Source organism: Leptonotus elevatus, chromosome 3 (assembly GCF_054856555.1).
Source record: "Leptonotus elevatus isolate MCC_2025b chromosome 3, RoL_Lele_1.0, whole genome shotgun sequence".
In the NCBI taxonomy this organism is placed as follows: domain Eukaryota; kingdom Metazoa; phylum Chordata; class Actinopteri; order Syngnathiformes; family Syngnathidae; genus Leptonotus; species Leptonotus elevatus.
In genome coordinates this window covers 10,526,173-10,537,609 of record NC_141241.1, presented here as the reverse complement: position 1 = coordinate 10,537,609, position 11,437 = coordinate 10,526,173, and the positions used below count along the sequence as shown (strand labels likewise).

At 39.8% G+C, this 11,437-nt stretch overlaps 1 protein-coding gene across 3 annotated transcripts in view; it reads right to left on the bottom strand.

Moving 5' to 3' along the window:
- Window positions 1-604: 604 nt before the first annotated feature.
- The window catches only part of igdcc4 (immunoglobulin superfamily, DCC subclass, member 4), a 61,366-nt gene continuing 50,533 nt past the window's right edge, over window positions 605-11,437 (bottom strand). For 2 of the 3 annotated variants that reach the window (XM_086072154.1, XM_086072155.1), the window contains exons 14-20: window positions 11,047-11,174; window positions 10,213-10,380; window positions 8,369-8,503; window positions 6,761-6,863; window positions 6,296-6,527; window positions 6,103-6,222; window positions 605-4,671 (exon numbers count right to left, since the gene is read on the bottom strand). In XM_086072154.1, coding sequence (XP_085928280.1) covers window positions 4,189-4,671; window positions 6,103-6,222; window positions 6,296-6,527; window positions 6,761-6,863; window positions 8,369-8,503; window positions 10,213-10,380; window positions 11,047-11,174 — 1,369 coding nt within the window. In that variant the 3' untranslated portion in view covers window positions 605-4,188. The remainder of the gene's footprint in view (window positions 4,672-6,102; window positions 6,223-6,295; window positions 6,528-6,760; window positions 6,864-8,368; window positions 8,504-10,212; window positions 10,381-11,046; window positions 11,175-11,437) is intronic. The other variant, XM_086072156.1, reaches the window with a different exon arrangement.

The window sequence follows — 11,437 nt, the reverse complement described above, 5'->3', positions numbered from 1 at the left end:
AACGTTGGCTTTATACTCTTTTTAAAAATGTTTTAATTTAAATATCCCCCCTGGCTGTTTTTGTTTTGCTTGTATATATATTTTTTGTATTAATAACGTGTGTGTAGTGTTCACGATTTGTTTGTGTATTCTGTTGAAATTGTTTGATAAAGTTAAAAAAAATCTGCTAGTCACAACAGTCGCATGTCGGTGACATTATCATCCTTTGCCGTGATTGGTCGAAACAAAAGTTAGGTAGACTGTGCACACGATTCTGCTTCGTCCAATCAGCAAGTGTTGTACTGCATGCCCCGCCTTTCGAGAGTAAATCAACGCGGAGCAGTCCCAGATTGATTTTGTGGAGAACTCTATTGCCAGGCTTCTCCAAGAAATGCAAAAGAAACCAACAAAAGTTTATATTTTTAACCAGTATTAAGAAATACATCTTTAGTTAGCTCAAACATGAGTGACTTTTCTATAATTATGCTGCGTTTTTGCGTAGAAAATTGTACCAAATTCCCATGAGAACAGATTATCTCAAAACGGCTTGGGTTAGGTAAGGGCGACACATTTTTCAATTCTCTTAAATGTACTTGTGTAAAACAACAACAACAACAACATAATCCACTATTTAGACATTTAATACTTCATGTGGTTTAATGTTGGAGGTATTCTCTGAACATTCAACCTTGTATCTATTTACACTTGGCACAAATGTGTGTGTTTTGTGTAGGACTATGGCAATAACCTTAATCATCAAACACTACTTGAAAGCAGTACCAGCTGGAAGTGACAGAGAGAGTTAAAGCGTAGTGACATGACAAGTGACCCCTTAAAATGAAAAAAAAAAAAAAAAGCCTCCAGCTGATGTGATTTGAACACATTCATTTTTCCCCTTACTGCTATCATGCAATTAAAAAAAAAAGTAAACTGTATTGCATTGGGATGGATGATATGCTGTACACTACCAGGTTTTGAGGTATCAACTGTGCATTGAGACAAAATTATACATGCAAACATAAGAACAGCATGAAAAACAAGTGCGTGTCCCATATGGTGTACGTGACCAACAACAAAAACATGACAAATGATCAATCACAATTCTCAAAGCATACTTTTAAAACGTGATGCTGAATTTTGTTCAATTTCAGGTCTGGCATCGAGACTATTGTCATGTCTCCCCAATTTTTGCCAAGCGGTAAAACTGGTGTCAAGGGCATGTTATTTATTTATTTATAACTTCAAATGGGTTATTTGTGATTGTGCAAGCACTAAAATACATAAATTTTCACGCTTGGCAAAAGTGAAGTATTAACAACAAAGTGGATGGAAAAACAGTGATGGCCTGCAGGGGGCGTCAAACACTAACACAAGGATTGTTTTTCTAGTGAATAATACTCGAGTTGTATGTACTTGGAAATGATGCTGCATTCTGACCTCTAAGCGTTGAAAACAATAATTCACCAAAAAAAAAAAAGGTACAATAAGCATATATATATTTTTAAATTAAAGACAAATCATATTAAAGACAAATCATAGCCGATTAATCATACTAAAAGCCAGGAGATGAAGATGTCCAAGTTTTGGCAGCCAGTTCCAACCCAAAAATAAAATCTATGTTTTACTGTATCATCACTCAAATTTCTTCATAAAAAAAAAAAATCCCTGAAATGCAGCATAAGAAACAACACAACAGAGCAACATAATGCAATGGCTAACAATTAAATTACAAATTGAAAAAAATGTAACAATACACAAATGGGTGGAAACGAGGGATGAGCCACTTGACTCAATTGTGACCATGGTGGATAATTCAGTTTCAATAAAAACATAATACATGCAATGATGCTGTATGAATTTGGGGTGATTCGGCATATTTCTGTTTTAAAACAAGGCTATTTCTCGAAAATGTATTTTGCTGAAATGAAAAGAATAACACTGGAAAAGATGCTAGTCACACTGATGCCACAAAGCACAATGAAAACCTGAAAAATAAATGAGGTAGTGTGGTTGATAAGGAGTCGGTCGGAATGCACCAGTTCACTTTTTTTTTTTTTTTTTTTTAAAGCAATACACTTCTTACACACAATTACTTCAACTTAAATACTTGTGCGGCCGTCGAAAATTTTAGTGTATTGAAATTTCACCCAAAAATCCAAAAGTGGCAAATCCAGGTCCGGAAAGTAAAAACCTTGCCACGCTTTAGCCCCAGGTGCTTGCTAGCGAGCTCCCCAGGTGCTCGTTCACCTGCTAGGGAGCTAGCTAGCTAGCATAAGGGGCTAAAGCCAAACTGTGGCAGGGTTTTTAACTTTCTGGACCTGGATTTGCTACTTCGGAAAAAAATCCCTGGTTTCATGTAGAAGAATGTGTACATCTTAAAAAAAAGAATGTGACCCATAGGTGGCAGTAACAGTTCCACAACCAGACATTAAAAAATAAAAACTACAAAGGATTCGGTCACAATGAAATGAACAACAAAAAACCTACAAGATAAAGTTGTAATGCAAAAAACAAAAAGTCAAATGTGAAGGACAAAAAAAACATCTTAGGAGAATCATAAATTGTTGTGAATGGGTTCATTTCCAATGTTTCTCTTTTTGTAACATTGCAACTTTATGTTGTCATATTACAAATTGATGGTTGTTGGCTAACACTTCTTCATAAATAAAAAAACAAACAAACAAACTTTGGCTAAAGTCTGTATGGGTGTTGGGATCAGATCCAATCTTTATTGGTTCACATTTGAGCGACTAAGAACTAGAGAAGGCTAACTGAATTTTTGTGATTTTGAAGTTAATTGAAGAAATTAATGAATATAAGAAAGGCATTATCTTCCATTTGAATACTTGTTAAATTCAAAGTTTCAATTAAGGCTCTACTTTCATCGACTACCGTGTTTCGTGTTGCATTATCGACAAAAAAATTCCTACACAGTAGAATTCTGTAGAGTAAATTAGACTCTATTTAGAATGGGACCAAATAGACTCAGTTTTAGAGTAATTTTTACACTTGGAAGAGAGTAAACTAAAGAAGAGGAGGGGCATAGCTCAAGTGGTAGTATGACAGTCTGAAGGTCGTGAGTTTGTTCCTTAACCGTTGAGTGACTTTTATTTATTTATTTCCAGTTCTTTATTTTACTCTCTTTCAATTGTAAATATTAATCTACTGTACTCTGTAAAAGTGAGTCTATTTGGTCCCATTCCAAATAGTCAAATTGACTCTAAATAGAGTGACATTTACTGTGTAGCTATAACTGACAATAGCGATCAAAGTGATTCTGATTTGTGTACAGGTGCAAATGCTGGTGTATCCCGATTTGTGTACAGGTGCAAGGTTTGCTGTGCCTGTTTGCTAATTTGGCAGACCACTGTGCCATGCTGGAGATACGCCTGGCGGATTGACAACTTGGGTGCAGAAAGTTGGTCTAAAGTTATTCATGCTCGGACCATGTCTAAACACAGGCGCAGCTGATCCAAGGTGATTTTGGGGGAATTTGATCAGGGTGCAGGCAGAAGCCTCGTAGTTATCGTATGGATCATATTTCATTCCTGATAAATAATATTTATCATCTTTCATGAAATATTGATCAATTTGATGGCTGTTTGAAATAAAATAAATCCGGAGGAAAACTACCAAGTTCTGCAAAAGAAGAATCATAAAAATCACCGAGATTTGATTACAGCCGTAATCACTCTCCGGCAAAGCCACCAAAATGAAATAAGCCTACTCTAGCTCTCAATGGCTCATCTGAAGTCAAGTGTTATGCAGTCATAGTACGGCAATACAAAACTCCACACTCCAAAATGTGTGTGGCTGAGATAGAATGGCACATATTCCAGTTGTGTGTATGTGACCCTGAGACAGAATGAGGCTAGAGAGAGACACGGTTGCTGGACATTCTTAAAAGTGTGTGTGGATCCTCAGTTCGACCCACTGGACTGGCACCTGCCATTTTGGTTCCCGTCTTAGGTCTGGCATCGAGAGGTCTGCACTGAATCCTTCTGCTTACGCAGCCCAGAGGAATGTACGGTCACGATGCATACTCCGAAAACAAGCACTCTACCGCTAAAAATAGACTGTATCATGTATTTACATATGTATGAAAGTGTGGATTCAAAGTACAAAAGAAATCCGACTGACAATGAGGCTCGTATACACAATCATCCCTGGTACGAATGTCTCCGTTTGCTCCAACCTGGCATGCAGAAACTACGGCCACAAGTAACCGTGTGCTACTGAGGTAGGGTGGACCAGGCCTGAAGTGACAAAAGGAGCAGGGGTGAGACTGGCAGACTTGCTCTTTGCTTGTGCTGAAGGGCAGCGTCGAACGTCCCCGTTTTCCCCAGATTTGGCCATGGGCCGCGGCGTCTTCGGGGAGTGGAAGCCGTTGGTTAGCCCCGAGTCCTGCTTTGGGCCGGCACGAATCGCCTCCGCCGCGACATCCTCCGGCGCCCGGTTCTGGTCGGCAGCCAGACTTGTCGAGGGAAGAATCGGCTGGCTCGGGTCCAGCGGTCGTTTACTGGGAGGGTTCTCCTCCTCGCTCTGTTCTAACGAGGGGCCCCGGGTGGCTTTGGAGTCTTTGGCCCGGCCGCAGTCCGCCTTGGCCTTCCCGCTGACCGGGTCGGACAGCTCCGAGTGGACGATGACCTCGGCCTCCACCTGGTTACTGGACGGGGATGCGCTCGGACAATCCTGCAAAAATACAGGTTTAGCTTGATTATTTGTATACAAAGCCATAATCACTTATCTCATTCATACCCATTGAAGCGCTAGCGTGTTGACACAGCATATCAAGGTTAAGGTTAAAGAGGGAACGACAAAGTGTGTCCAGAGCGCGATAGGAGACTGTAACTGGGCACATCTCTTTCCGTTCTCCTCGCGAGTAAAAATAATTCAAACCTTTTGTCTTCCTTTCTGATTTGTTGTTTCTTAAATGTTCTATGTTGCCGGAACCTGACAAATATTAATCAGAGCGCCATGTTTAGACTAGAGAGGTCACACATAAAACATATTATTGTCAAGTAATGTTTAAGGTTGACTTCCACTTCCACGCTACTCGCCTCATTTTAGCTAGCGCTAAGTTATAGTTCGTCTCTCAGGTCCAGCGTCCAAGTTTGAAAACTCCCCTTCGTTTCTTAGTATCACGACATTAGCTGGCTAACAGTGAGGTGCTAGCTGGCCAAATATTTCCACTAAAATTAAAATGTATTAGGTATTATGTAATGACGTCTAGTAAACTACAATTCTCAAACAACCATTTGACCTTCCTTTTTCTGGACGGACGTACAGAAATACCGAAATAATGCTACATTCGAGGATGGTTGGAAGTCGGGCTTATCAGAGTTGGCTTTTTCCAAGTTCCGACCTGAAAACGTTCGTGAATGTAACCAAAATGGCGGTTAGTGATAAATTCTCCCACTTCTCACAATTTTGCTTAATTTATTGTTTTTATCTTATTTCATAAGTATTCCATACAGTTCAGAAGTTCACCGTATAATTTCATGCAGGGAGATAACGGCATACTGTCACGTACGTTGTGTTACGTGGAGTTATGTCGAATATTTATGAATGAAGAAAGCTATTTAGTTTTATAATCGAGTAAATTGTGTGTTTACCATTCACGGTCTGTTTCCAAAGGGGTCGCCATTGTAAGGTGACATCACATTGTAGTCCGTCGGTGAAGTCGGAGTACTTTTTTCCCCCCGACTTCGCAAGTGGAATTTCCGAGTTCAAGGGGGCATTTCCGTACACACTTCCTGGTTTGAACTCGGAAAAGTCCGACTTTCGAATGCAGCATAAATACATTTCAAATAAATGCAGTTCTCGTTAGTTTCCGTTTTGTCAAAAGTATTTTTGTTTTCATTTTATTTCGTTAATGAAAATGTTTTTTCAAGTTTGATGCACACACAATACATATGTGTTGATCACTTCACATACACACGTCATTACAACACGTAAATGTAAATATATTTCAATTTATTCACACACTTACACACTCCATTCACATCCACACATAATGTAATCACATGTCAATCTTTCATTCAAACGCCAAACTAAACTCATCCTAAATCCATTCTTCTGAAAGGCTGACAGCTGACTGCATTGAGTGATGTCTTCATTTACCGTATTGTTTGTCACGTTGACTTCTCCAGCGACGAATCCCGCCGAGTCGTCAGTGACGGTGTCTCTGTATCGGGTGATTCTGTTGGCCCAGTTATGACTGATGGAACCGTTCCAAGCAGCCTGCAAAATGGCGACGGCGACACGTCGGATGCGCCACAATCAATACGTGAAACACAAACGAGCTGGTTTTGACCTTTGGTTCAGGTGCTGGGGCATCCCCCCCCTCCCAGGTGTCGGCGCTCACCATCAGGTTCAGCTCCTCGGGGGCTTCTGATGCCGACTGGCCAGACTCTTTGCCGGCGGGGGGCATTAGCGTCTCCAGCTCGTGACAATCGTTGCACTCTGGCGCATGGGCGGGACTGGCGTAGCCCCCTCTCCTGTACTGGGGGGTCACGGCTGTGGAGTCCAGACTGCCAGATACCCCCCTATTTGAGGCACACGTAAAAGTGGCAACTGTAGGTGGGACTTAATTGGTGTAAGTGTGAGAAGTCGACTTGATGATGATTATAGCTTGACGCCAATTTATCGGCAATCACGTGTCGTGGCATTAACAACACATGCATCGCTAGCAGCAGCTACAAAAAAAAATCTTTGTCTTAGTCTAAGATGCATTGCTTGGTCTGGGTGTAGGACCTGGTCTTAGTGGAAGATACATTACCTGGTCTTGGTGTTGCGGAAACTGAAACACATGCAGAGGAGGATGCATATGAGCCCCAGACACACTCCAACGATGATGCCTGTCACTGCATGGATGTCCAGTTCTATTGAAAATAATGGCAAAATATTCCTATCAGATATATTTGTATACATTACTGGAACTAGTTTTGGTAACAGACAATTTGGGGGATATTTTTTATATTATATGACGCTTTTTATTTTGGATACTGTTGATATATTACATTATTTATCATTTATTATTTAGCATTGTATGATTTTGTTGATTTATTATCAATCATCCATCCATTGGACATATTTTTCCACCTTTATATAAAAAATCAAATAGATTTTCCTTTTCCAGCCTGATATCGATTCGTAAAATAATAAAACCATGAATCGATTATTTTAATATCTCTTTTTCCCATACATTTATGAGAAAATAGAATTTAAAGGCTGAATTGAGTTGAATTAGAATTATGAAAATATTTCCATCTCATCCTTGTTGATGCCAATGTTTGTGTAACACTTAAGTGATTATAAAACTAAATCATTTAACCAGTTACATCCTGCGCAAAATTAATGCTTGTGGAGTTTTTACCATGTCCTTGATATTTAAGAAGACTTGATGTTCCATAATTAATCAATATTGGATTGAAGTGAAGTTAATTGAATTGGGGGGGGGGGGGGGTTATCTACATCGAATGGAAATGAACTCTTGTGAATCGAAATCGAATCGATTGAGGAAATTAGAATCGATACTCAGCCCTACTAATGATTATTGTTATAACTAAGGTTTATTTGTCTGATTTTTCTTAGTTTTGGTCAGACTTAATTCTAATTGTTGTACACCAAGCTTATTATGACAAAAATAATCTCAAAACAATCTACTCATGCCATTGACTTAGTTTGCAACTTAATAATGACAAAGAAGATACCAAATGATAGTCACTCAAGTTATTACGCGATGCTTTCATTTATAATTATTCTATCATAATCCATTTTCATATCTACCCACTAATGTATGAAGTATTTTTGCCAATTCCTCCTCACAACAACATTCCAATCCATCATAAAGGAGCACGGGGCTATTTACGTACAGTATTATCTTCACAGAAACTGCACTTTAAAAAAATAACGATTTTACCCACAAAATGACACATTCGGTTTTGGCCTGAACAGCAAAGAGAACAAAATAAAGCAAAGCGAACGTCGCTTCTTTATATCAAGCAAGGCTAAAATGTAATAGCAATCCATTCAACTCCCTTCATTGATATTCATTTATGCCAGTTTATCTTTTTGTCAGCAAAGTAGAGAGGAAACAGATGGCAAGAGCCTTCTCCCACATACACACACACCATCTATGTCATTTCCATTCATTGTGCATCTTGGCCAGCACAGCAGCCCATGACAACGACATAAGCATGATACTGAGACTTCATATTAAACAGGACACATGATGGAACATTGACTTTTTGGATGGCGTGTATACAAATCGCTGTTTGTCTGGAGTGTGACATCAAATGTGTGTTTTTGTGTTTTAGCCTTCAAGAGCTGCTGTGACTTACTGTCACAAGATGCACAATGTATATGTGAAATGAATGGCACATACCGTATTGGTCGGGGGGTGTATGAATGTCCCTGGCAAGCGAATAAGGGCCGGCTCCCACCTCTGTAGATGCTCCCAACTTGAAAAAGTAATGGGTGCCACTGGATAATCCCCGCACCTCAACACTGGTGAGGCTGCCTACACGGTAGAGAAAATAGATGCAGTAAGAAGTGTTTTGGAGTGTATAATAAGTGCATTAATTTTAGTATCTGCTTAGTCAAATTAGGGCGTTCAAGGTTTCAAATCTCAAAACTATCAGCGGGGCGTTTGCATGTTCTCGCCTTGCTTGCTTACATGTTTTTTTTCCCCTCTTTCAAAAACATGCATTTCTTTATGAAGTAATTCTCTGTAGGTGTGAATGTGAGCATGAATGTTTGTCTACACATGCAATTTTAACACAGTTCTTCTATTTTTAAGAAAGAAAGAAAAGAAAGAGACGGAAAGACAAAAAGAAAGAAAGAAAGACAGACAGACAGACAGAAAGAAAGAAAAAGAAGAGAAAGAAAGAAAAAAAGAAAGGAAAGAAAAAAGAAAGAGAAAGACCAACTGACAGAAAGAAAGAAAAGAAAGACAGAAAGAAAAAGAAAGAAAGACAGACAGAAAGGAAAGAAAGAAACAAAGAAAGAAACAAAGGGTTCTGTTCGCACGTAAGCTAGCTGTCTGAACTATGATGCTAAGCTAGCTAGGTTAGCTCGACAGTTTAGCTCAGTGGTTCTCAAATGGGGGTATGTGTACCCCTGGGGGTACGTGAAGGCACTCCAGGGGGTGCGTGATATTTTAAAATATATTTAAAAGGTACATTTAATATTAAATAATAGTAAATATTTCTAAAAAATATATAAATTCATAACATTTATTTTATATTCAGTAGGCTATTTAATTTGTTCATCTGTGTCCTAAAAACCCAGCATCTCCCCCATACCAGAATGGTTTGACCCTACTTGTCATATGCCACCTAGAATGAATCACCTGTCAATCGCTTGAAAACTTTATTTAAATTCAGTTAATTAATTCTTTTTGAGAACAGAGCTTTTGTATGATCCTAAAAGATGACACTTTATTTTGATAAAAAATGTGTATGTGCACAATGCTTTATTTATAATTAAGTTTTTCCTTTCTTTCTTTCTTTCTTAAGTTCTATCTTTTTATTTCCAAATAATTCAAGAGACCACATAAATACAAATAGAGTTCCCAAGGTTAATCAATCAGACAATGATGGCACAGCACTCGTTTTTTGTTGTTGTTGATTTTGTTTTTTGTTGTGTTTTTCAATCAGAAATGCTTAGCGCTGGTTAGGGGGTACTTGGCTGAAAAAATATTTCACAGGGGATACGTCACTGAAAAAAGGTTGAGAACCACTGGTTTAGCTCACCAATAAATTGTCAAATATTAACTTCATGTCGGTTATGCATTTGAGAAGCCAATAAAGCAATGGATTGGACACCATGGTGACTATAATCTTAAAACTATACCATTAAAAAAGCAGCATAGACGTCTAATTCATAGAAACTACTTGCCGTACTTTTCTGGATGCGAGCGTGTCCGCCATATTTGATGTGGCAAGGCCCCCGTAAACCAATGCATGTCAATTTCACTCAACTTCAAAAAGTGAAAACACAGCTGCCCCTCCCTACATGTAGATCACACTCCATGTGTGGGGCCCCATCTACTGCGGGGGGCCTCATTTTGCGCAAGGGGACACATCGTGACCTGCAACGTCTGACCAATGCAACCCGGCAATAATACTAATTAATAATGCGCAAACTGGTTTCCCCAAATATTACAGTAACCACATCAAATTTCCTTATAATTGGATGCTCATCCCTTGTCATGGTGATCTTTCTCACCGTTCTGAGAGAGGTTCCTCCACAAGTGCTCGGGTTGGCTCAGGTTGCTGCTGAACAAGATCCTGTAGCCCACGATGACACCATTTGGCTCCAGCGGGGGGCGCCAGCTCACCAGTACTGAGGACGAGTCGATCGCGCTCAGGCGCAGCTCGTGTGGCGGCGAGGGCCCTGATAAAACCAGAACAGGAGGGAGGGAGTTAGGGGTACAGCAGTCGGTAATTAAAAGTCACTAATAAGGTTCTCAGCTGGGGGTGTGTGCGTGTGTGTGTGTGTGTTGTCTTGGCGGGGGATTGGACATGTTATTTGACAACCATCTGTGTCCTCATGCTGCAGCCACCTGGGTACAGCAAGGAGACTACAAGCGGGCCAATAGGAGGCAAGGGAAGAGAGGCTGGGGGCTCAGGATATGGGGACTGGTGGTGGACATTTTATTAAAACACACACGCTCATATTACCTGCCTTCCCCTTGACTGACACAGTTGGATTCATATTAGGTACAACTGCACCATCTGATGCTATCCAATACATAGCATCTGACTTTAGGCTTAAGTCACAGTAATGGTGGAATTTTGAAATGATTTACCTTAATCTTGTGGCATTTGGAGAGGGGTGTGTAGACTTTTTATATCTGCTGTACGTTCTTCAAATGTATACACTGTACTGTACACTCATTAACTAACATTAAAAATGTATTTACAAGCTTGATGGGCAGAAGAAAAAAAATATTCAAACATGCAAGCACCACAGTGAGAGACCTGAGATGACATAAAAAACAAAAGAGAGCCTATTCATTCAATTCATGTTTTTTCTTTTTTAAATCCAGCAGAGACTCACGGTCAGAGAAAGTGGACTCCTCCACGGTGCTGCTGAAGGGTCCCACCGCATCCACGCCGTTGGACTGCACCGCCAGCTCGTAGCGGGTGAAGGGCTTCAGCGCCCCGATCAGGATCTCCTGAGCGGCACTGCAACACCACACGTCAAGTACAAAACAAGAGTAAGTCAAGAGTCACTCTTGTATCATGTTGACTACCACTTCGAATACAGAGCGTTCAGCCATTATTATTTTTTCAACCGTTAGAAGGTTAACAAAATACAAACAGACAAATCTTTGAACGTCTCATCTTGCTCGGACTGTCAGTATTGAATCTTTTTAGAATTGATCATCCTATAGATTATTCCATCAAATAATCAATTGGATGGATGATAACAACAGAACAGGATATAC